This window comes from Anopheles stephensi, chromosome 2 (assembly GCF_013141755.1).
Source record: "Anopheles stephensi strain Indian chromosome 2, UCI_ANSTEP_V1.0, whole genome shotgun sequence".
Lineage (NCBI taxonomy): Eukaryota > Metazoa > Arthropoda > Insecta > Diptera > Culicidae > Anopheles > Anopheles stephensi.
In genome coordinates, this window is record NC_050202.1 from 51617041 (window position 1) to 51642819 (window position 25779).

Genomic DNA, 25779 nt, shown 5'->3' on the forward strand with positions numbered 1-25779 from the left:
TTAAGTACGGGGAGGCGGTCTGGATGGGATTGGAACCCCGGCCCTGCCGTGTGAAGACCGGCGCCGCTGTCGCCTCGGTCACCGGACCGCCCCAATCTCACCACTTACTTACTTACTAATCAGGCGCTACAACCGCTTTGCGGTGTTAGACTGCCGCAACAATCCTCGATACCGCTCACGGTTTAGCGCCGTCGTCTGCCAAGCCGTTATACCGGCCGTTCTGGCGGACCCATCAACGTCATCACTCCATTTCAATTTGGGCCTACCAGGCCTCCTCTATCCGTGTGGACGGCCTAAGGCGACTTTACGGGCTGAGTTGTCCGGTGTCATTCTCATGACGTGACCAGTACACCGGAGCCTGGCGAGTCTAATTCGCTGCACGATGGTGAGATCATCGTACAGCTCGTAGAGCGGTTTGTCCGTTGTCCTTCCACCACTGTGCAGCAAACTAGACTCTCCAGGCTCTGATGGGTTGGTCATGTCATGGGAATGACACCGGACGACCCAGCCCGTAAAGTCCTTATAGGTTGTGCACATGGCCAGATCTATAAGGACTTTAAATAAGTAAAGAAGCAAGTAAGTATTTCTGGATATTCTGGATTAATCCTGCATATGGGAATGTGAAGACAAACATTACCACAATTCAAGGATATTCAATCAATTTAAAATATGTTTAAAAATCCTTGAAATTGTACGAAAATTCCCAAAATGAGTACAATTGCCACAATTCAACGTCCACTTACCTAACATACCAATTGACTGCGTTAAACTGAGCCGTGTAGAACATAATTCTCCTGCAGCTCTGTTTAAGCCCAAATAATGCAGCATAAGTATGATTAGAAGTAGGCCAAATCGTTTATCCACTTTCAGGAAAACCCCACAGGGGAAAAACTTGAAAGTGAAACTTTAAAACCACACACAGCGCACCCGCCCCCTCCTCTTTGGTCCATTCGTATCGCACTGTTGTCCTTTAAAAAGATTGTTAAAACATCACCCGCCACAATAGCAATGACAAAACAGTGCTTCCATGCGTAGACTTGGAACAGATTGATGGAACTACACACGGCACCCTCCCGACGACTGAAGAAGGTCCTTGTATAATCGGATTAGCCGCGCTCAGTGCAGCACAAACATTAGCAGGCAGGGAGAAACACAGCTCTGCCTACTGTGTGACTGTGTTTTTACCGCAGCAATTAGACGCAGATTTGTCATCGGAATGACACTTTATTAATTTTCTTGCCCACCCTTTTCCATCGGTACGGCCAGCAAGCAGCAAATGTCTGGAAGTTAGGGTAGGGTGATGAGCGCACCAATTTACCAAAGCCCGAGGACCAATTTTGCCGTCGTCGAAAGTCAACCGGAGTCAACCAGGGGGTGAGTTTGTCTTATATCATCCACCGAGTGTACCGCACCCTAAGTTGTTGTTCTACACCTGACACTGATCTTTTAATATCCTGTTACTCTAGCAGTTTGTCCACCTCCCCCCCCCCCCCCGCCCTACCGCTTTTTGTCTCGTTTAGCAAGTTCCGGACTTTGACAAGGCGTTGAATTGAATCATATTTCGTCATTACAATGCGAGATAGGGCCATGCAATACGCGCGGCCCTCACCATCATAAGTCATATTTAATTTGCTCCTGGATGCCGTAGTTCTCCCCCGATTTGTCCTTCGGCGACGCAATGTATCATAACGCGATGCAATGAGCAACTAATTGGTTATGCTGATTTCCACGGCTCGTTTTCCACGTTCACCCGTCCTCACACAGAGTCAGGTGCATTTTTTCACAAGTTGCTCGGAGTACAGGGAGACAGGATTTAGTGATGCGCACGGTTTTTGAGGTCACTTTACTGCACACGGTGGTGGTGGGGTAATCGAGGTGTTGCTAATGAGCCGTACTAAGCGGTCGAAATTGGGATGAAGAACGGTGATTTCGCTCGAAGCAAAGAGGATTGAATTGGGATCAATTTCAGGCGTTGAAGCTGAGGAGGGTTGCAGGTGTCCTTCCGTTGTCGGCGATAGGATTAGAGCAAAATGTAATGCGAATGTACCAGATGCAACCATATGGTCATTGTTGTGACCATCTTTTCCTTAATTCCTCGAATGATGCCTTATTAGCTCGTTAGACTTTGCTAGAATTCATCAAGCGATCTCTTGTCTGTCCTGTAGTTGGACATACGTTTAATACAATTCCTTTCAAAAAGGTGAGTTTTTGTCTGCAAATCACTCTGACCGCTGTTCAGAAGTAGGCTTTAATCTCCATAACACCATCACTAGTTCGGTCTATAAAGTGTCATCGCTGTTCGTTTGATGTGCTGCTGCTTTGATTTTACTTCAGTTTTACCTACTATGCTGCGATTCAAACGAGATGATCTGGACAAGTTTCATTCGATGCGCAATATAGAGATCTTTAACTAGTTCATAAGACCTAACAGCTGAAACTTCGGTATCGAAACTAAACTGAAAAACTTCGGTATCGAGGTATCTTACAAATAATACCGTCGGTAAATAGCATAGCTCCCGAAACGTGTTTCGGCCTTAATCGAGAAGTCAAAAACACAAAATGCTATCAAGTAGCTACACTCGATTCACTAGCAGAACCTGATCAACTGGCAAGCACTGACCCTTAAAGATATGGAGATATCTCATATTGGATGGCAATCACTGTGTTCCCTTACAGTTGTCCAATCCTTTTTTGCGAGACCCACCAGAAGGCTGTTAATACTTAATTCGATAGGTCACACTCATTTCATTTCATTTGAATATTTGGAAGTAGCCACCCTCTGCATCAATAACGGCCTGGGTCGGACACCTGGATCCTGGCACATGGATCCTGGCCCCTGTTTTCTAGGGAAAGGTCGCAAAAACGACCAGGGTTTGGTGTTGCTGGGATCTTCTTAAACTATCGGGATCTTCTTTTACTTCACCAAGTACAAAGCAGTCCAAGGGCATCAGTTCTGGGTAGTTAGAAGGCCTTTTCCTGTCAAATTTTATTAATTCTTTACGACGAGCGACGGCGGAAACGAAATTGATTCTTTGAGATCCATATGAGATTCAAAGTTGGAATATAGGGACGTGCCGGATTGCCCAGTGGTAACGGCTAACCAGCCTCAAAAAAATCAAAACAAGGAAGCCAGCAATGAAAGGCTATAGTAGCGATGGAGAATGCTTCATATGGACTATTTGCTTACCATTTTCCCGCAGCTTAGCAATGCTATCAGGCTAAGACAAGGGCCAAGATGAGTAGGCTTGCAAGAATTACGATGACCAACATCACATGTCAGGTGAAGGTGAGGACCACCTTCTTGATGGCTTCCACCAAGTGCCTGCTCCAGGGATATAAGCCAAGCTGTCTTGTTTTCAACGGTGGGTTTCCGAGACTTATAGGACGAAGTCTCTTCTTTGGCCCTATGGCCTATAGAAGTCTTAACTTGCCAGGTTGACCATTAACGAGCCGAAACCCAACCTACCATCGGCCATTCTTGAGACTTTATAGAGCATGCACTATCAAACATGCTTAAAGCAATGGATTATGTCCAACGCTGACAGAATCCGATTCAGCCACGTTCGAGAGGAACATTCTCAAAGGCAATTTTAGGCCTGTATGGACATAACTAATGTGCAGCGAATTAGACTTGCCAGGCTCCGGAAGGTTGCTCATATCATCAAAAGGACACTGAACGATCAAGTCGCTAAAGTTTTTTTTGATTAAGTAATGGCGTTGGGGCCGTTTCAACATCGCACTGGAAGGTGTCATGCGAAGGACGGCCTTCGACATCAGGAGCACGATTTTCTCCCGGTCTCTCCAATTGCTTGGCTTCACGAATGACGTCGACATCAGCGGACGGACATCTGAGGCGGTATGCGAAGCGAATACCCGACTAAAAATCCAGGCCGATAGGATTGAATTGGGAATCAATGCGACGAAGACAAAGTACCCCTGCTTGCCGGAGGCTCTGACCGTGATAGAGCACGACTCGGAAGTTGAGTAAGGATTGCCTTGATTGGAATCGTGCCTACTACGGGCACTCCAAAGACTTCTGAGGTCCAGAAAACTCCTACAACTCACGAAATGTGCTATATATCGCACGCTCTAGGGACACGAGTCTGGACTCGCTTAACTTGGGCGGAGTGTGCGAGCCTAACGAGCTAACTGAGCTGTTTCGCGATGCAGACATCCTGATGGTTGCAAAAGTTGGACGCTGGTTGGGGCACGTGATGAGGATGCCGCACTCATTGTCCCCTACCACGGAAGACGCTTGTCAGCAACCCGTTCGGCACGAGGCGTAGAGGAGCGAGCAGCGAGCTCGTTGGATGGATCAAGTGGAGTCAGACCTGAGGGACTGGATCAGATGCAGTCGGGGTTGGAGGAGGTTGCAGCTATGGATCGAGTTTCCTGGAGACGGTTTGGACACCAGACCATGACCAGACGAAACGACTTACAGGCGACGGCACTCGGATCCTGAACGGTGTAGAGGACTTCTGCAGTAGGTATGAATAAATCCAATTAATCATAAAAATTATAAATTTCTCAACATTCTACTTCTTGCGATAGGGGAATAGATTAGCAACCATCATCATAAACAACATACCGCTTGTCTGGCTCTGGCTGAATTTTAATTTCATTTTTATAGATATTTTTCTTATTTTCCTGTTACGAAACTATATACCTCTCTCTCTCGCTCTCTCTCTGTATCTCCCTCCCCGTCTCTCTGTCCTACTACTATTTCCCTTCCTATCTCCTCCTCCACAACTGAAGCGCTTTTTCAATAAAGCAGATGTACATGACTGCTACTACATACATATTTCTACATATAATATATGTGACTTTGCGTAACATACATCCACCGCCATTTCCCGGTGCCTCCACTCCCCCCTTCTTATCCTCTTCAACAATAGTTTTCCACGTATTCACAAACGACAGAAACATTTTGAATAATAGTTCCGCCTTTTAAAAAGAAAATCGATCTCGATCGATCTATCTGTGATTAGTTTCCTTAGACCTTAGATCCATCGATCGTGTACAGGGGGCGGGGGCGGTTTAATAATAGAGGTAAACTAAAATTTACATGCTAGTCTCTCCTTCTTTTTTTGTCAACAACAATTTGTTGTTTTACCAAACGTTTTTCTCTCTTCTTCTTTTAGTATTGTAAGTTTTTGTGTAATGTTGGGTTATGGCAATCGCCCGCAGTTAGAGGGTGAGCGTTATCAAGAGAAAAAAAAATCAACAAGATTACTGGTTGCGCTGGTAAATGTTTTGTCGTACGAGAGAAAAGGATTATTTTTGCATGTTTGTATGTGTGGTGCTGCTGTAGAAATCATCTTCCCCCTCTTGCTTACATCCTTCCCACCTTCACACACACTCTCTCTCTGTCTCGCTCCTCGCCGGTTAATGCAAATCATCTAAAATGGCTAAGCTTTATTTAAACAGAAAAATATTTTAAAATTATATTTTGTTTTACCATCCGCGCGCCTAACTGTGGCGCCAGTAAAGAATTCATTAAGTGAAGCATCATACAGCGCCACCACTACCATTATAGGTGAAATATGCCGCGCTACCTTAGCTCCAACCAACTACATCATACCTAAGAGCTTCCAACTTCTTACTTTTATGTGTTTGACACGCATAAAGAGAAAGAGAGAGAGAGAGAGCGAGAAAAAAAATATAACAGAAACAGTGGTTTGCCACACATTTTAAAGGGACACAACTCATGTACGAGATATAAAAAAGGGGGAAAAGATAGCACACGGCGCGCCCTTACTCACCCCCGCAAATGATCTGTTCTGGCGTTATTCTGCTCAATTTGCCATTCCCCTCACTGTTTGCCCATGTAAAACGGAATTAAATGTTAAATGTTGGTTGTGTGTGTGTGTGTGCTTGTGTTGAGGATGAGTGTCCGTACGAAGAAGAATATTTAAATGCATTTAAACAAACTTAACCGCTGCTTCTTTGCTTTACTTTGCTTATGCTTTGCCAACATAACACACACACCCGTACGCATCCACACACTCTTATCGCCTTAATTTAGTTTGCTTTGGGTGCAAACAGCAAAAACAAAAAGACTTTTTGTCATTACGAGACTGGAGAAGGATAGTAAAAAAAACGATCATCACAGCACCTTTCAAAAGAAGGCGGCATGTGTGTGTGTGTGCGCGTGTGTAGATAAAACTCTCACTGTCTGTCCGTCCGTTCAAACAAATCCAGCTCCCTTAGTGTGAGGGAGTCACATTCGATGAGCGAAGTGAAAGAAGTTTGAGGTAAAATAAAGTGCTTCCACGCTCGTTAGTTGAAGAGTAAAAGAAACGAAAACACACCACTTTGGATGATGCATTGGTGTGTGTGTTGACTGGACTGGTAAAAAAACGGATCCACCTCCCTTTTAGCGATTATGGCATTATCCTTCTCTCATGCGAACCTCGGTGCGCTTGCACGGTCCATATCGGTTGTGTGTATGTGTACCACTACCACTATCACTGTTGAACAAAATGATCGCGATTCTAGTGTTTCGCATCTTCTACGAGACGGCTTAAAATAATCGGCTCACATTGTGGAGCGTAACAAAACGTGTGTGTGTGTAATCCCACCCTAAACATGCTTAAGAATGTAAAGCTTCAAACTAAATCTCTCCCGCCCGGTCGGTCGCGCGTGGGTGTTTCCTTTACACCCTTGCATTGCTGCCCCCCGCACCATTGCTTCCACCAACGCCACAACCACTCACACCCCCGCCGGAACGACCGCCCGTTGGACGATCGTGCCACTCGGGATCGTTCGGATCGTCCTCCTCGACGAACAGCGATTCGCCCGTATCCGTCTCCTCGTCGTCGATGGCGTCCTCGTCGTCGTCGAGCATCGGTTTCGCGGACGGGGGCTCAATTTCGTACTGCTGCGATTCACTGCGGCTGTTCAGTAGCCGCTGCATAATCAGCTCCTGCTCCATCCGCTTCGCAAGCATCAGATCTTCATCGTCGAAATCTTCCAGATCGGTTTCGGTGGCCGATACGGTTGTCGCGGTCGATGCGTTCGAGCTGAGCGGGTTTTGGCTGCCCAAACCGAGGCTGGCCGGTGCGAGGTTCACGCTCGCGTTCACCTTCAGCAGTATGTTGTTGTTGCGGTGCGCCGGCCGCCGGAACGGTAGCCCGTTCCGGCCGGTCAGCTTGCTGAGGCAGTCGTTGTCGAGATGGTCGCTCGGCATCGAGCGTACCATGTCCTCGAAAATGTTGTCCTCCAGCGGAAACTGTAGTGCTTCGTACGGTGAAACAACCTGGAGGATGAGAGAGAGTAGATTAATAGGTTGGACAGGAATATTTGTTTTGAAGAAGATACTTTAAAATATAAAATAAAATTAAAGGGTGCTGTGGCAAGCAAAAGTGCGAACAATATTAGTATTGAAATCCCATTTCTAAGCATAAAGCAATTTGATGATTAATATTGTTTATAATAATAGAACTTTTTCTCCTTCGTTGGAAATTGGATTTGAATTTCGCTGGATGGGAGTTGAATCCCGGTCGTGCCATGTGAAGACCGGCGCCGTTATCGCCTCGGCCACCGGATCGCCCCCACTAAGGTGCGTGACAATGCCTTGATGACTTGAACTCAGAATCTCAGATTGTTTTCAGGCTTGAGCTCTAATATTTGCCAAAGTTTCCTCGTGTTTCCTTTAAACGTTTGATGGCTCTATAAGTCCAAATAAGGCTGATTTGATGATTTTTCAGAAATTTTGTCTTCCTAGGAAGGAACTCCAGAAGGCCGTCCAGAGACTTTCTGATCAAAAAATGTGGCTAAAATGCTTCTCACACGCTTGGTGATGTCCTGATCGAGCAGTAAGATCATAACCACTTATTAGGAAAAATTGTAGGAATATTCTGAAGGCCTTTATGTTGACACGGGTTAGCTCAATGCTAACATTTTATCATTTTCGCATCCCCCTTCCTGCCACAGCATCGCTGTAAAGCTAGTGCTACACTTACTTCGCGCGTGTCCGGAGTAATAGTGCCAGCTCCCTGAGTTTGCTGATCTTCCCGCTTCGATGATACCGTCCTACGGCGTTCCTTCTTGTGGAGACTTTTATTAAGCGCTAGTATGGAAGAGGAAAGGCACAGTTAATTAAATGTGTATTAAAAAATATACTAACATAAGCAGTGTAAGCAACAACAACAAAAAAATACCATTGATAACATTAGCTTCGGATAGCTCCTGTCCATCCTGGGGCGTGATTGGAGTCGATGGGCATGCCGGCGAAGACTGTAAAAACAAAACATCGTTTTGCATTAGCGATGATACAGGGTGTGTGGGGGGGAATCCTTTTAACCGGATTGATCCATGGCAATACTAACATCATGCTCCACCATCGGTGTTGGCGGTGCGGGCGATGTCGGATCGGGTGTGTTGCCACCGCTCGAGCCGGCCCGACTATCCGTGCGCCGCTTGGCACGGGGCCGGCTCCACGGGAACTTTAGGAACGTGCGGAACTTTTTGCGCTCTTCCTGCAGGGCACGGTCGTGCTTCAGCATGATCGCTTCATCCGATATATCCTCCTCGTCCTGCGCCGGTATCACAATCAACTGCTGTTGCTGCTGCTGTACCGCCTCCAGGTAGCCGGAGGTGGAAGTTGCAGTTTTCGTACCATTCGGTGGAATCGCCGACTCGCTCTTGTTCGGAGTTTTCGGTACGGTCGCGTTCGCTCCTTCAGTGGGTAGCAGCTGTTCCGTGCCCGGAGTGAGCATTACGTTTTGGCTACTGTTCGATGCAATATCAGAACTGTTCAGCTGGGTGTTGAACGATTCATCTGCATCCTCATAATCACCAACAATGCGCCATCTAGAAAAAAGGAAAGGTGATTTATTAGATACCAGTAGTTAAAAATATATAAAACACACTATTAAACATACTTCGGTACAGCGATATCCTTATACTGTGGTAGTGACACTCTCGTTGATGCCGCCATACTCTGTGGAATAACGATGCTACCGATGTCGAATGCACTCGTGTTGCGATACCTCCTACAGAATGGATTTTAGCACACAAAAACAGAACGTCAGAAATCGTATCACTTTAGAGCAAAGCCCTTCTCCAACCACCACCTACCGCTCGTTCCGATTGTTGGCCGATGGGGAAGTGTTTCTGCTGCGGCAAACGCCACCATCATTGTTGCCATCGTAACTATCGTAGCAATGGGAAGATTTTCTCGACTTGCTGACGCCCGCCTGATTCCGGCTGCTTCGATGGCCGTTCGAGCCCGAGCGCGAACCGTCGTACGCGTAACCGGAACCGGATTTACGGCTGTTCGAAAGTATCACATCCCGCTTCGATTTGGCTTTTTTGGATTCTGTAAGCGAGAGCGAGAGATTCGATTTTATATCCACAAACTTGAGATCGAGCGAGTTTATTGAGACTACTTACTATTTCCACTATCACTCATGTAGCGATCGTTATTCTTGTACTTGTTGCTGGTCATCGATTCGTACTTCCGCTTGCCGTCCGAACCGATGTAGCGCTTGCCGTGCGAGGATGGTGTCATCTCGTCACCGGATGAGAAAAATGCTCCGCCGCGTGAAGCCGACGATCCCGCCGGCACTGGTTCCGCAAGGCTAGCGGGGGTGGCTTTGCTGCGAATCATCTTACTTTGCCAGTCCGGCGTTCGCATTATTGCCTCCAGGTGTATGCTGTGCGAAATGTCTGCCAAAAAAAAAGGGAGTGAGGAGAAAAGTTAGTTTAATAGAATAAATAATTTATATTAGTAAAAATAAAAATAATTTAGAATAAATTTTAAATAGGAAAACAATTTTGATTGAAGTTTGCAAAAATCGCTTAGAATCAATTTTTCCTAGTAACAATCATTCCTCCTACTCTCTTTGTTTGCATCAAAAGGGTTCATAAAAAAAGGAAACTTCCCCGCAGTCGGCCACATATCCGGGGACGTAGATAAAAGGCACCACACCAATACGCAACAATGCCAACCCCCAACCCCCCGGGGGACAAAACCAGGGCAGGTGAAGGCATGCCGACTGGCTGGTTGATGATGGTGTTGTTTTGCTAGTTTTGGAAGCGCATGCGCGCCGGTATGCATTTTCCACGCCGGAACGCGCCGTCACACAGGGTTCGGCATGAAGCAGAAGAGGCAGCAAAGAAAAGGGCCATACATACACACAACAAATTCTCACCACCGCGCGCGTACAAAACAACGTAACGAAAATTTTGCGCGGGAAATTTTGCTCTCACTCTCCAAGCCAAGACGGAGACACACACAGGGGGAGTTGTAGAGCATTCATTCGCTGCGCTACGAACCGCGGTATGCGGCGAGTGTTAGAGCTAGGCGAGCATGAGACGACGGCGATGTGTGCGGCACACTTCATGCTCGGCAGGGGGACAACAGGCAAGGCAAGTGTTTTTGCGTACGACCGTCGTTGGGGTGTTGATGTGGCTCCTCGTAGCAGCGCAAGCGATGATTATTTTACCAACATCACACCAACACACGGGAGAGTGGTGAGGGTAGCGCGCGCACACACAGCACGCAGTGTAAATCATTCGATCCGTCCGTCCATCCGTCAGGCATGCAGGGGTCGCATAACGCACATCATGGGGTGATGAGTAGTGGACAGTAGGGGGGTGGTTAGTTTTGCGCTATTCATTACATTGCATTGCACTCGGTGGTGCGTAAGGGATAGTGGGAATAAATGACACACATGGAGAGTAGATGCCCAGGCCGCAACACGCACACTTACTTCTCCGCTACGAGAAGAGGAACTCTTCAGATAGAGTGACTTTTGAAATTGCTTACAATATACACTACTTTGCAAACTGCATTATGACCATTTTTTTGTCTTAATATTTTGCATTCTTTTAAGGCAGGGATATACAAATTTCGGGTGAGAAAGATTTTGTTAAAGGCATGTTTAAGCCGCATCGAAGCCATTATTTAATTAGTGTGGTTTGATGCCAAATCGTTTGATAAGAAGTTGGTTTTCTTTATAGAAATAGAACGAAATGGATTTGAATTATTCCATTTAGAATACAAAAATTCCAAACTGTATTTTTACTACCAACAAGTATAATAGTTATGAAAATGAAATATTGAATACAAGTTCATATAAAATAAATCTGATATTACATTTCATAACCAAAATTCATACTTTTGAAGAATGTTAAAACGCCAAAAAATCCTTCATTTGCTTCCCTAAAAGACGTACAAAAGAACATCTTAAATCGGAACTTAAGAACAACTTAAATTGCGCATTGCAGATAATATTCCAGTCAAAAGAAAAATGATCAACAATTAAACCAAATTTAAGCAATAAGACCAGACGGTCTTGATGAATAAAAAAAAAACAAAATAAATTTAAAGAAAGCAGAAACCAAAACTAACGAAGCCCTCTTAGCCGCGTTCGAGAGGAAGATGCTCAGAAGGATTTTTGGCCCCGTATGTGTGGAATGACAATGGAGGAGCCGCTACAATGACGAGCTCTACGTGCTGTACGATAGTCTCACCATCGTGCAGCGAATTAGACTCGCCAGGCTCCGGTGGGCTGGTCACGTCATGAGAATGACATCGGACGACCCAGCCCGTAAAGTCCTTTTAGGCCGTCCACACGGACAGAGGAGGCGTGGTATCCGCCAGAACGGCCGGGATAACGGATTGGCAGACGACGGCGCTAAACCGTGAGCGGTATCGAGGATTGTTGCAGCAGGCGAACACCGCAAAGCGGTTGTAGCGCCTGATTAGTAAGTAAGTAGAAGCCAAAAATATTCTCTTCTTTCTTCACTTTTTCTACCTTTTTTAGAAAAAGAATTTTAGAAAAAAAATCTTTTTTGTCTTTTAGTTGAAAGAATGATATTTTTACGATTCTAAGAGGAGTTGATAGATTTAAATTATAAATAATAATCTAGGTCACAAGTATAGCTGAAATGTGACTAATTAATGTACCAAAAGGAAGGAAAACATCTTATCGATCATCAGATTTGGTTTCGTGTGCGCAAGTATCTACCATTTCTTCTATTATTCTATCAAGTGTCTATTATTCCCGCATAATTCCTGATGCTATTTATGTATCTTTAGTGCCTTAAATACACATATTTCTAGCTGGTTTATCGTAGTTTGCATACAACGATGAAAAACGGAATCAATAAACTCTATTAGAGAGATTAAAAATATTCTTCAAAAAATAATCCGTAAAACCCTGCAATGAAGTTTGAAGATGGGAACTCTTGTAATCTTCATACAAGACTTTTCTCACCAATTCAACAAGTATAGAAAGAACGGATATTTGTTTAGTTAAGAGCATAACATGCCCTTTCTTCTCTACTGTATCACCTTTTAGTAGAAAAATAAATGTTTAAATAAGTTGGCGTAATTTTGTGGTGCCAAAAATCGATTAGTGGCCTATCTTCAATCAAAATATATACCATTGTTACAGCAAAAAAACATTATAACCACTTAAAAGTTCATGCTTGTGACTCATTCCTCATTGTTGCTTTGTTCGTGTTTTGCACGCAGTCATACACACCAACACATGCTCGCGACCGTTGACCAACTAACGCTGGACTCGTCACTGGTCCTCCTCCACATCCTCCCCACGGATTGCACGAGACAGACGTTTGCCTCTGTATTATACCCACTCTCTTTCTCTCCACACTCGATTCGATTCGTGAAGACCACAACGCATTCGATAATAGCTTTTCTAATTTTTAGCTTAATTGTTTGTTTTTTTGTGAGTAATGTGAGTGGATTGCAGTTTTCGATGCATGATTTGCTTACCTTCTGGGAAGCTCAACACGGGATGGAAGCTTGCATCGAGCAGTGCAACGCGTTCCGGGAACGTAAGCGTATCGAGCGGATCACGCAGTGCGGTCGGATCGGTACGTCCCGTGCACAGTGCACAGGGAAGCAACGGCCACTGGCAACCGCACTTGATGTTGCTACAATGGTGATGGGGGAAAAAAATGGGAAATGTAATTGTTGATTAATACTCAAAAAAAAAAAATGTCAGCATTCTTCGCTTACCTTGGTTTTGCTGCCCGTTTCGATACGGTGTGCAGGTTGTGCGTTTGCATCAGCTTCCGCTTCCGGAACTGCGAGCGACAGTAGGGCCTCGTCCGGGAACAGCTGGGCACCGTATCGGCATCCTCCTCGTCCGTTGCGCTAGCCTGGGATGTTAAGGGTTTGCTGCTGCCCGGTAACTGGCCACGATAACCGTTCACCGACTGTTGGGACTGTTGGGGCTGCTGATCGCCGGCTAGCGACGGGTCCTCCAGCAGGACCGGACCTTTGTTGTACCGTATCTTGTTCAGTACCTCGCCGTGCTGCCGGATCCGATACTCAAGGTCGGCTACGCGGGCACAAACCCACGTCCATTTGCTGGCGACGGCCGCACGATCGTTTGCCCACCTCCAGGCGGCTCGTTCGGTACTGCAATTAGAAAAAGGAAACCATGCATAAGTTAAATTGTAGTTTAGAAGAGGTAGTTTGGTGAATAGTGAAGTGAAATATTTTTAATATTATACAATATATGCTTATAAATGCTTTGTGGATCTTCTTCCTAAGCACTACAGCTTTCAGGTGCTCTGATTCTGCCAGTTTTGGCTTTCTTGACTATTTAAACAGTATATTAAGGTTAAGGGGCTCTTCACGTGGCAGGACCGAGGATCAAATCCCATCTAGACCACCTCCCCGTACACAGGACTTATCTATCCAGCTACAGGTCTAAGAAAGCCAGAAATGGCAAATCGAGACCTCTCAAGGTTGTAGTGCCAAAGAAGGTCTTCTGAACTGGAGGTCGACTCACCAGTCACCAGCAAATTTCTTTAACAATTGCATTGGAGAAAGGGTTTATTTGAGTCAAGATAGCGGTGTGAGTGAATTTTGGTAGTCGCGGATATCTAAACATCGAATTCCCCTTTTTTATTAACTTTTCTGTACTTTTCTTCTATTTTATTTGCATTTGGATTATCAGGCGAAGACTTGGTTACTCGTTACTGGTCAGCTAGTTCTGCGTAGTAAGGGAACGGTCTTGAATTATGATAGACCGATGCATCTACCTCTGGTGTAGAACGGAAATTGTTCTTTGAATAGGATAGAGCTTGAAAGCAGCTCTATTTTCTTACGATCTAACTGAGTTTTGCATGTATTAAACTGCAATATCTGTATATATTCAGACATAAATAAAACTCTCATTCACACGTTGAAATTCAAAGATTTAAATAAAAATGGGGTCAATATAGCATAAAGCCACCCTGGTCCTGGGGTCCACATTAAGATCTTGAAATCATCAGAGAAACACTGCCCGGAGGCGATTATTTCTTCAGCCTTCACTCAATTCAAACATATGCACAAGATCAAACACGATCGCCAGTTGTAAAAATACTTACATTGGAAGTGGTTCTTGCACATCGTTCACATACGGTATCGATTCGTCCGCCGACTCACCGCCCGAGCTGCTGAGCGTAGCGTCCGAATCGATCGTGGCCTGCACCTGCCGCAGCTCGGCATACAGCAAACCGGCCGTCTGTTCCAGTTCCTGCGCAGCCGACCGTTCGAACAGCGGGATGGTGTTGGAGATGTTTGAGACGAAGCTGGTCGGATCGGTGCTACCACCACTAGTCGATGGTGCGATGGAGGTTCCGGATGCTGCCGATGCCGCCGCATTACCGACACCGTGAAAGTAACGCCCGTCCAGGACACGTTTGCTCTGCTCCGAGCAGATCGTGTTCGCAATCGATTCGAGCCGCTTGGTGAACGTTTTCAGTGCGTTGGCCGAGATCGGTTTCATCTTTTCCGGCGTCTGATCGGGCGGCGGTGCTTGGAACGGAATAATATCGGGCCAGCAACTGTTACCCCCCTCGCCGCCGGAAGCAAACGTTCCTCCCACCGGGACATTCGAACCACCGCTATTGCCCACCAACCCACCCGCACCGATGCTGCTACTGTTCATGTTGTGTAACTGTTTTGCATTCTCTTTCTCACGCTTCTTCCAGAAGCGTTGGGTGTACTCGAACAGGCCAGCAATTTCTTCGCTCACGTGCTGGCCCATGTACCGGGCCTTCAGCTTGCTGAGTCGGCGGGCAAGGAAATCCTGCTTCCGCTGCATCTGTGCCTGCATTTTAAGGATTTCGGCGTGCTGCTCTAGCCGCTCGCGATCTTTGTTCGGGGAGGATTGCGATTGACTGCCGTCACCGACCGGCACGTCGCACAGGTTCGCGACGTCCACGTCGCTGAACAGGAGCAGACTGTTGTTGTCGAAGCTTTTGAACACCTGCAGCAGATCGATATCCGCCGTGGATAGTTCGCGTATCATCTGATCCACTTCGCTGCTTTCCTTCAGCTGCATGCCCAACTCACTGGACCCGCTGATGCCACCCATGCCGGTTAGCGAGGATGAGGATTGTGAGGAATCTTGTATCGGGATGCTCATAAACCCGCCGCTCGGCATCTGCTGTTGTGGCTGTAGCTGTTGCTGCTGTGCATCGGGAAAGCCGCCCTGAGGCACGATCATCTGCGTGGGCGGTAGCTCCATCGGCATCAGATCGGCGATTGGATGTTGTTGCAGCACGTTCGCAGGCATGGAGGAATGCGCCGCAACGGATGCCATGTCCACAACGTTCGACACCGTCATCGAGTCGACCACCGTCGCAGCCGTTTCGTTGCCATTGCCGCCGCCACCCATGGTCGCGTCCTGGTGCAGTTGCTCCAGGGCCAGTTCGATCAGGTCCCGGTTCGTATCGGTATCGAGCTTCAAACCGGGCTCGCCACTATTGTTATTCTGTATGTCGTCCACCGTGGTCGATCCAACACCGTCGCTGGAACCCATCAGCATGGACATTATCGCCGTTCCTTGGCAACCCTGTGACACCCCACCACCACTACCACCACCGGGGACAATCTGTTCCTCGGGTAGTGTCGTGGTCGTGGACGTTACTACTACAGTTTCGGACACGTCCACCGGCACCGAGTGCTGTAGATGGTGCAGCTCTGGTGCATTCACAAATGGCTCCTCCAGCTGTTGTTGCGTTTGTGGCTGCTGCTGATGGAGATCTAGTTCGGTGTGAACATTACCCGGCGAGGTAAGGATGGTAGTTCCGTCGAACGTGGTGGTCGCTGTGGACGTTGTGCTGCTGCTCGTACGCGGTGACGCACCCGATGCAGCCGAAGAGGACAGTTTGCTTTGGCTTAGTGGCTCGGTGAGAGCGGGTGCCATCGCTTCCACTGCATCGGATCTATTTTCCACGGGCACCGACGCGACGACCGCTAGTCCCATTCACCGTTGCACATGCAAATGCGTATGCTCTCTCCTACGGCGTAGGCTGATTTTTGGCTTTCGCCCTTTGGGAGATTGTGTGGTAGGTTCTAATCCGTTCGCTGCGATCAAATTACACATCCAGGGGGACAGCTTCTACTGTTTTCGTTGCTGCTTCTAGCTTCAAGATGTCGGTGTCCTCTTCACACACGCTGCAAAAGAAAGGGGAAAACAGCAAATTAATACATTTTTTGTCACTTTTACAGCATATATAGGTAATATAAATGAAAATATTTAGAATAACAGGAACAGTGCAGCCCCGGAATGCTTTCTTGCGCATCCTCTATGTATTGCGTCATACAACATAATAGCCCCAAAAGCAAGAATGTGAAGCGTTTAAATATTTTGTTTAAATCGCAATCCAAAAAACGCACCTTACGATACTGTTTACTATTAAATTACTTTTTGATACACCTACACTTTTACTATCAGAAGATTATTTATGTTGCCTCACTTGGTTTTGCCACATCCATCACAATTATGTACGCCACCACAATCGAACGAAGGCATTAACAACATAATTCGTGTCAATTCATGTTTCGTTTGCGTACCCAAATACATACGCGCGCACAGAGAAAAGGGAGGAAGGATCCGCGTAAATTCTACTCGCGGTTCTACATACGCACACACCACGCCGAAACGCGAACGCGCGATACACCGGCACCTGGGCTGGGAGAGCACACGCACACAACGGAACAGGAAGTGGTTTTCGTTTACTGTCTGTCTGTCTCTTTGCACAATTGTCTTGTCTCACCATACAAACGCATTTTTTTTTGTCGAGCTGTTGTTTTTTTCCTACCAACGTTATTTGTTGGTCCAATTTGCATTCCCGGGGAAGAGTTATGAGCTAATTTTTGGAAAGAGAGCATGTGCATGTGTGTGCACGCGAGTGGTCAGTAGTGGTTTGAGATAAGCGACTGTTACTATAGCAACTTTGCGTGATGAAACGAGCTCGTTCGCATCCACAGAATCATCACTCCGATACCAACAATTCAGTGGAAAGATTTCATCATCCAATTGCGGAAAATCTGCACGAACTTTCACTGGGCATGAGGGGACGGAAGGGGGGGGGGGGGGAAACGACCGTTTTTCGCCGTTCTTCTCACCGATGAATTCTCACATAAAAAAGGCGGCTGATTTTACCACCAACCATGTGATGATGTGATGGTGATGAGTGTGACGGACTCTGCCCGGTCGAAGCAGCCGGCAGCAGAGTAGAATTACCACACACAAGGAACGCGTGAACGAACGAACGATGGGTCACAGCACACGGTCGGATAGAATAATTTCTGCGTACGTGGATATTCTTCGTGTGGTTTAAGGGACCGTTCCTGCCCATAAGTATGTAGGAAAACAAAGTGCTCTTACTTATCGATCATTTTGTTTAGATTTCCATCTTGTCAGACCCCTACATGAGATTGTAATTGAGTCTTTTTTTTCCGAGTGCGTGTTGTTTGCATTTCAAATGGAAAAGGTGCGTGAGCTGTCCACGTTACATAACTTAAACAAAGACTACTACAATCACAGCCATGTGTCAGTGGCTCACGGTATATGCACGCACCGATGCCGTGCGATAAACGGTGGTGTCTTATCAAAAATGCATTTATCCAGAAATAGGGCATTCGGCCAACAATAGGCCCTGTTCATAGTACAACGACCGCAGATTATAAGCGATTAATTAGTAAGTTCATTTCTACGAACTTATAGATTAAGAACATGGCTCTGCAGATCGTATATTACATGCTTTGTTCTCCATTTATCGTTTAATTAACTGTATTTCTAATATTTCCTTAATTACGTCCAGGTCGCATATCTAGATGTAACAAACTCAAGAAATAAACAATTGGTGTTCGATATTTTGTTTAAAAAATTAAGCCTTTTTTATTAACGAAGGACGGCCTGGCCGTATTGCTAAATTAAGCCGCCTACAAAGCCTAATTTTGAAACAACTTCACAACAACTCTCTTTCCAACAATCGAATTGGTAAACATATCTCAAAAATTTAACCGTAAAATGTATAAATAATTTAGGTATCTTTTTTTAGCATTAAGCGCAATATGAATAAAAAGAAAATCTTGTTGTAGAATACGACGCAACTGCAATCTACAAACAACTGTGACCAGCATCATCCACTTCACAGTTCCAAAACCACAACTCGGCACAATGACGCAGTCCAATACCAGGCCCCCTAGGGTGTGTGTATGCGATACCATATTGACGGTTGTCCAAAGCGCCGCCTCTCTATGCAGGCATTTATGCTGGCCGGGAAAATCTATCCAAGTAATCACACACCACCACGCAGCAACAATCACGCGAGCAGAGAGGGTAGTTTTTTTTCTTCTAGCGGACACTTAACTTGATGCTATTAAGAGTGATACCGTGTAACAAAATCGTATTGTTTCTATCTCGCGCACATACACACATATGCACACATTTCCAAGCAAAAAAGACGTTTTTCCATCATGCTTGTGTGTGGTGGTAGGTTACTTACTCTACCACCATTCGAACCATTCTTCTCACAAGCGAAGCAATGTCGCTGTGTTGGTGCTCATGATAGGGGCGTACTGCAATCGGATGAGCTGCCTTTGGCTCTGTGTGCTTTTTTGCTCACTGCTCACTTCCGCTCAAACAAACATAAGCGCGCGCTGTGAACGATAGTTTTCTGCCACCATTGCTTTTCCCTGCATGGGGGCTGCACTGTATAGTATTGTAATAATGCATTCACTGGAAATATATTACCGATGCATTTGTAGTGCATTTCATCGGAGCAAACACGAGAGATAGCTTAAATGATGGATAAATACTCACACTGATATTCTCTCTCACTGGCGACGCGCACACACTGACGGCACCAAACATAACCTTTTCGGAGATAAAGCGCGTTGTTGGTGTTTTCTGGCCTGCTTAGTGCCGCCGCCGTCCAAATAGCCGTTTTCTCGCGCAAATAGTGTTTAATTTTACACTTTCCGTACAACGAGTGCCGTGCTGCTGACTCGGTTTCCTTCGTAGACCAGGCAAACAGCACACCCAAACTCCGGTTATGAAACAAACGAAATCCCGCTTCACTATTTGCTGGGAGCTGCTGCTGCTGCTGCGTTTTCGGTGTTCTCGCTGTTACTCACTGTCGCACTCACGCTCACTCTCGCTTCTCAGCGACACGCGATTTCGTCTCACGCACTATGTACCGGGATGTATGGGTTAGTGTGTGTGTGTGTTTTTTTGAAGGGATTTTTGGCTGGGCCAAGAAAGATGGGTATGTTAATGCTTTCCAGAGCGCTGCTGCTGCTGCACGAGCGAACACACGCACACACACTCGAATCACGCACTATATCCCAACAAATAGGGAGAATGATGCGACGCGCGATTGCGTTGCAAATTATGCTACACCACCACTGTGAGCATTCGATGGAAATTTTCACTTTTGAGCACAAATTTTAATTGCGGCTTCTTTTTCGGGAGCGATGTTTCGGTGTATTTGTTTCACACAATCACACCAACCAAATTACACCTTCTTTTGAAGAAAGCCTCCTTAATGCTCGCTTCCTTCCTTGCGTTTACCTATTCGACACACTAAATGCCCCCCTTCAAGCACACATACGCAGCAAACCTCGCCTGCTCGATGATGGTACATTAAAATGGTGGTACCGAGCGCGCACACACACACAAACGCGCGCGCCCGCTGCTGCTGCTGCTGGCGCTGTCGTGTGCCCGTATGCACCACCAACACCACTACACACGCCAACAATCGATTGCCGCCGTCTTCGCTGTCGTTTTTTTATTCACTCCCGTTTCCTTCTTCACGGTTCGCTCACGCTCACTTCACCGCGTTTCACCTTCTTCCTCCAGCTCACCCCAACCACCCTACCCCACACACACTTCCAACTTCCAACTTTTGCACTTCAAACCCGCGCGCACGTCTTCTTCTCACTTCCAACCACACACACACACTCGCTCATACACACACGGCGTACGCACCCAACCCTTTCTCTCCCGCACGCGCGCGCCGCTATGGGGCATGAACGATGAACACGGAAAAAAAGATGGCTTCACCTTTTCTTCATTACGTCTGCGATTTTGGACGAGCTACAATCGATTATTGCTCACGGCACACATTTCACGCTTTGCACCATTCGCTGTCACGCACCTTTAGCCATGTTCACAGCAAATTTCGATCAGGAAATTATTTGCTTTCACACGATAAAAACGCGAAAACGCGGACGACGAAAAATGCTGCTGCTGCTGCGTTGCTGTCGGGGTCGTTCTAGAATGCGAGAAAGAGACGATACTCCGTGTGCCTCACTCGGGTGCCCCTTCAACATCGCCGCCGCCACCACCACCGCCTTCGGCAAACCTATCTTCAACGCACTACACAAATCCGAACTACTTGCATAGGCCGGAACAGTAGACAGAGCGAGATGGAAAGCTTCCTTTCAATTGCTGTTTCTTTTTGACGGATGGGTTTTCTCCGACTCGCACCGATGGGTTAGGCCAGCGGATCGAATACTTGTCTTTGGTTGACGATTACGTGTCCGGAGCGGATGTTTTCGAGCAGTGCATCTGCTTTCTGCAAGAAAACTCCACTTTTCCACTTCCTGTTGCAGAATGCATTTTGCTTTTCGATCCACCGAAACTGAGATTCATCTTTCCCGGGTTTGCAATATTTGTGGAATTTTTCGAAGTATCGATTCGGTTAAAACAGATGCCTGCATGCCGTTTGCATTGCTATTTCTTTCCACGCATATTGCGCCGCAGCTTCAAACCTCCATATTCAAGTGTTTCGGTTATTATTCGTGTACAGACATATGTAGAACCTAAAAATGTAAAACACAATTAGTTTACTGATTTAAATGTAAAAAAAGTAAATAAACTAGTTTACAACTAAATGAACCGCCAAACTGCAAGCATTTTCGAACGGTCGACCGCATTCGAGCAGTTGATGACATTCGAAAAAGCAAAGTTACACCACACGGATACGCCACCTTTCAAAAGTGTGGTGTAAAGCGTCTTCAAAACATAAACATTCGTTTTCACACCACATACGGGCAATTGCCAGTAAAATGTAACCGATTTTGAATCGTGTTGGGCAGAATGTGCCCTCGCAACACGGTTCAAATGCTGAATTTGATGATCTTATGACGAAACATTACTGTTTCACGGGTCCGTCTTTTCTGCGCTCTGTAAACTGTACCGAGCGCGGATGTAATGTACGTCACGGTGGCCTGCTTTACCTCGCTCGCCCTAGGCTGTCAAATGAGGTCAGGGTGCCGAAAGTTGATATCGTTTGGCCCCAGCACAGTGCATCGACCAATGCATGCACTAGTTACAATTATTATGCCCATTTACTAGCCAGGTGCCAGCTGAGAATGCAGCTGTAGGCAAACATGCGACATGGGATGGTTCTGGATCGCATATTGTGCACTGCAATCGGCAGCATTCCCAGCGATCGTACGGAAGGTCACGGATGCAACTCCGTAGGCAAACAAATCTTCCCGAAATGGGATTCTGTACCATAAGTACGCTTAAAATGCATGCAGGACTGTATATAACGTATACAGTACAGTACAGTATATAACCGTCTCGTCGGATTTGTTATGGTTATGGTATTATAACTTACCTTGATCCTTATCCAAACGTTCACGGTACACGTAGCATTTCTTTTCTACCCAATGCTGGTGTAACACCGTTTGGAACCGGTTCTACGCGCAAATACGGCCACAATCGTGCCGTTGATTGTTCCGTAGCCATCGTTACTTCGAGAACGGTTCTGCAACGAAAGTAAAATGAATCCTTTTATGAAATCGTAAACGGCTCCCACCAACATCATCTCAACTCAAAACAATTGCCATGTTGACGAGCCTACATACGGTTAAACGGTTGTGCTTCGCGAAAACAGAAAGTTGAACTATTTTAGACAGTGAATTGACTGTTGCTCACGGTAAACTATAAACTTTAGTATTTTTGTTTAAACTTCTTCTGGTAGCACGATGATCAAGCAGCAGCCAGCTTTGTGACAACATTCTTTGACCATCGTTTTAAGACTGTCAAATTCTTACCAGCTTCAGGCGACCCAAATGGTTGTAAATTACAGGTACAGCCAAAATGTAAACAATGTTCGCTTGACGATAAAGCAATACTTCTAATCTTGGACTATCGATGAGACGGATCCGATAAAACGAAGTGATAATATTTTTGTTAGAACAACGAATGATTTTGAGGCAGCAGCAGCACCACCAGCAGCAAGTGTTTAACTACGATATTTATTTCAAGGGTTGATGTTAGCTATCAACTCCTCAAGGGTTGACGTCTAGCAACCGAACGTGCGATTGTGTGCGTGCGTGCGAATGCGCGGAAAAATTGACAATCAATCGGTTCAAGCGGAATTGTTTGTAGAGCAATTATAAACAATTTCACTTTTAATTGTAATTAATATACAAGATTAACAAAAATATGGTGCTTTAAAAGTATATGAGAAGAAAACAATCCTTGTCTAGCATGTAGGAACGCACTGCAAAGAAGGAAGCTAATGCTCGGAACAGTCAAACACGCGCTTACTTTCGTGGCAATAAATACGATAGAACGTTGAATTCAAGAGGCTTTTAAACAGCTTTCATCTTACTGTGTTATTAAATAGTACAGAGTGCCAATAAAATGATATAAATTTCCACTTAAACTAAAGTTTTTAGCTTCTAGAATCTTACCTGCTGCAGGTACTGCTGCCAGCGAAGGCGCAAGCACTTTTGTTTATAATCAACACATAACCGGTTGAACCGATTGCGATTGACTTTCGTTTGCACCAACACAGGCAGACATCAATACACGCTAGCACGTTGCACGCTCGAAAGCTAAAAAAATGTAAACATTGCGTACTGTTGATGTAGGTTTTTTTTTGGCGAAACATGCCGGAGATGTTTAAAAACTTTTTCACGAATAATTGTTGTGCAGAGGAAGTACGTGAATGCCATGCTGCGTTTTCACAAGCATTGATTTTTTTATGGCCATTTCTCTAGTAGATTTTAAAGCTGCAATAGTTGTACAGTAGGGCTCACCATGTTGCGTTCTTAACGATTCCATCTCATCATGATGAGATGCTAGAGACTTGTCTAGTAATGGGAATCACATTTAGTAAATCCGGTAAATTGAGCGGTGCGGTGGCCATGGTGGCGTAGGTTTTAACATGGCAGGACCGGGTACCGAAACCTGTCCGGATTGACTCCCGGTGCTCGGGACTGAACATCCAGCTACGGGTAAACCAGACAAGGAAGCCAGTAATGGCAGGCCAAGACCACTCGAGGTTGCAGAGTTAAAGGAAAAAAAAAGCTAAATAGTATTAGGAATCCACCACCTCTGGCTGGACTGCCGGAGTGACCGTCTATTGGTCAAAATATTCGATCTGGAAGACCCCCAACTTACATCCAGCCCTAGGGCATCCTATGGGCTTGACCTTCCATTGCAAATACACAATCTTCGTGATGTCGCTGGAGTACCCACATTTTTCTAAACGTACTTTCTAGTCGCGTGTTTGACCTCCTCTCTTAATCTCTACAGGACCTAGGCGATACGACCAGAGTGATCCTGCTTTTTAGATTGCAAATGGCTTTCAACAACTATTAGCATTCTTTTGACTATCATATCCCAAAGTCACAGTGTTTATCCTTCCAGGGAGACTTTTGTTAATAATAAAAAATAGCTAATTTAGCGCAACTTAAAGCGAGTCGCATTTTCGAATAGTATCTATGCTTTGAAATCCCTTGCCTTGACCAGCTTTTTGCTTTGTAATGCTACAACCATGTTTTCCATGGCCATGTTTTCCAGCCCGAAATCTACTTGATGGAAGAAAAATTCACTTGATGGGGATAGCCTTTTCACTCAAATCGATCGATTCGATCCTAAGATCTTTTTTTTTATCGTTATACACGATGTTATGATGGTATGCTCCTTGTATCGATATAGACACTATTGTAGCGGAAGTTGGGCGGCTCGGTAGTAGATCCGGCTTCGTACGGCAGGACCTGAGTGCACATCGCATCTGTGCCGTTCCCCCATAGTTGAGGACTGACTATCCCAACTATGCGGTAGCAATAAGTCTAGTAAGCCAGAAGTGGCAGGTATTAGCTAAGAGGTCCTTAGGCCAAGAAATAAGAAGAATCACAGATATTTCATTCCATAATGTCCTCCAGTTTTTATTATTCATGAAAGACGACCTGCCCGTATTGCTATAATGTCCTTTATGATCCGCCAACAATCACGCTCTATGGTTGTGAGGCTAAGACAGAGTCGCCTGAGTAGCGAGGGCGGATTATAGTATAAGCAAACTAAGCAGATAATTAGGGCTCCATCCTTTCACGCGACCCAGACCAGGGTATCTACCTGTAAATTGATTATGAGGTTCTGGGAGCCACGAACATTTAGAGAGCTCCAAACTCCATGAGGGGTCTTGTATAATATTTTCACCTGGCTTCCGACTGTCACCCAGTCAACAGATTCGACGTATGAGGGGACTTCAACACTCATTTTGCTTATGGCCTCCTTGGGGTTTGATCCGCCACTGCTGAGGAAGACTCAATGGAATGAAAAAACCTGTAAGAAGCTTTGGGATAAATTATGGAGCTCATCCTGCAATATTTCAAATCAAAGCAAATCAGGACCTTGAAGAAGCAAGACTAAACATTATTCGGTAATGAAATTTCTAGCCGAAGAAAAGAGCTCATACGTGTAATTAAAGCGAGTAATGAGATTTTACATGGGCGCCTAACCGGTGTAAGACCGCTGCAAAAACACACAAAAATACGCATCGTAAGCGAACACTCACGCACGCTTAATTGTCGCAAGCAGGAACTACGGCCATACTGAGGAGGAAAGGGATGTTATTTATACACACATGGATTATCGTGATTGGCGGTTTCCCGAAATAAACGTTGCCGATAGCCTTCAACCGTGAATCGTGGCTGACAGTGGGAAAAAGTGCATAATGCAGTTTCAGACTACCGGAGAAGTGCGTAGCGCGTGGTGGTGCATTACAGTCTGCAAGTGATACGGAACCAAACGAGACGTGCAGTGGAATGCAGAATGTGTTAATTTTGTTTTCAAAATGTAGTTATTTAGTTTATCGCGCTAAATCGTTTAACTATCTTTAATATCACGCGAGCATTATGCCGTATTAAACGGCAGACGGAAGTCCTTGTTCCTCCTAGTACTCGTGTCCGTCTGTCTCCTGACCCTGTGATCTTCCTGTCCGCAACTTTCGTTGCGTAAAATCGAACTTCTGGTGACACGATAAATACCCACCATTACCGGTGTGACCCAGTGTGATAAAGTGTGGTGAACTTGGCCAGGGTCAATCTACACCCTGTAGATACGCACGAAACTTTTGCTTTCCGTGGACAACTGTGTGATTATCCTGTCCGGTGCGAAGGTTACGCTTGTCGAGTGCGATGAAGCTTGCGTCATAAATCTGTTGCCCGTTGATGGGTCGTTGTAATATTTGCCATTTTTGTGT

General features: G+C 45.7%; 1 protein-coding gene across 2 annotated transcripts; it reads right to left on the reverse strand.

Annotated features, from left to right (window-relative positions):
* Nucleotides 1-4576: 4576 nt before the first annotated feature.
* Nucleotides 4577-22514, reverse strand: LOC118502660. Of its 2 annotated transcripts, none has more exons than XM_036035112.1 (13): nt 22337-22514; nt 21898-22047; nt 19092-21094; nt 14359-16435; nt 12995-13399; nt 12749-12909; nt 9397-9672; nt 9082-9322; nt 8886-8996; nt 8331-8814; nt 8163-8238; nt 7965-8071; nt 4577-7258 (listed from the first exon to the last, which is right to left on the reverse strand). In XM_036035112.1, exons 4-13 carry the CDS (start codon nt 16242-16244, stop codon nt 6656-6658), a joined length of 4350 nt encoding a protein of 1449 aa, XP_035891005.1. In that variant the 5' UTR covers nt 16245-16435; nt 19092-21094; nt 21898-22047; nt 22337-22514; the 3' UTR covers nt 4577-6655. The 2 variants fall into 2 exon arrangements, with proteins under 2 accessions (XP_035891005.1, XP_035891006.1); XM_036035113.1 differs by lacking the exon at nt 22337-22514 and adding an exon at nt 22148-22284.
* Nucleotides 22515-25779: the final 3265 nt, after the last annotated feature.

Excerpts from the sequence above, each read along its gene's own strand:
- LOC118502660 (XM_036035112.1), bottom strand. The coding sequence starts at position 16,244 with ATGGGACTAGCGGTCGTCGCGTCGGTGCCCGTGGAAAATAGATCCGAT. Across the intron at positions 8,815-8,885 it reads AAGGATATCGCTGTACCGAA|ATGGCGCATTGTTGGTGATT; the intron begins GTATGTTTAATA and ends CCTTTTTTCTAG. Across the intron at positions 7,259-7,964 it reads TTACTCCGGACACGCGCGAA|GTTGTTTCACCGTACGAAGC; the intron begins GTAAGTGTAGCA and ends CTCATCCTCCAG.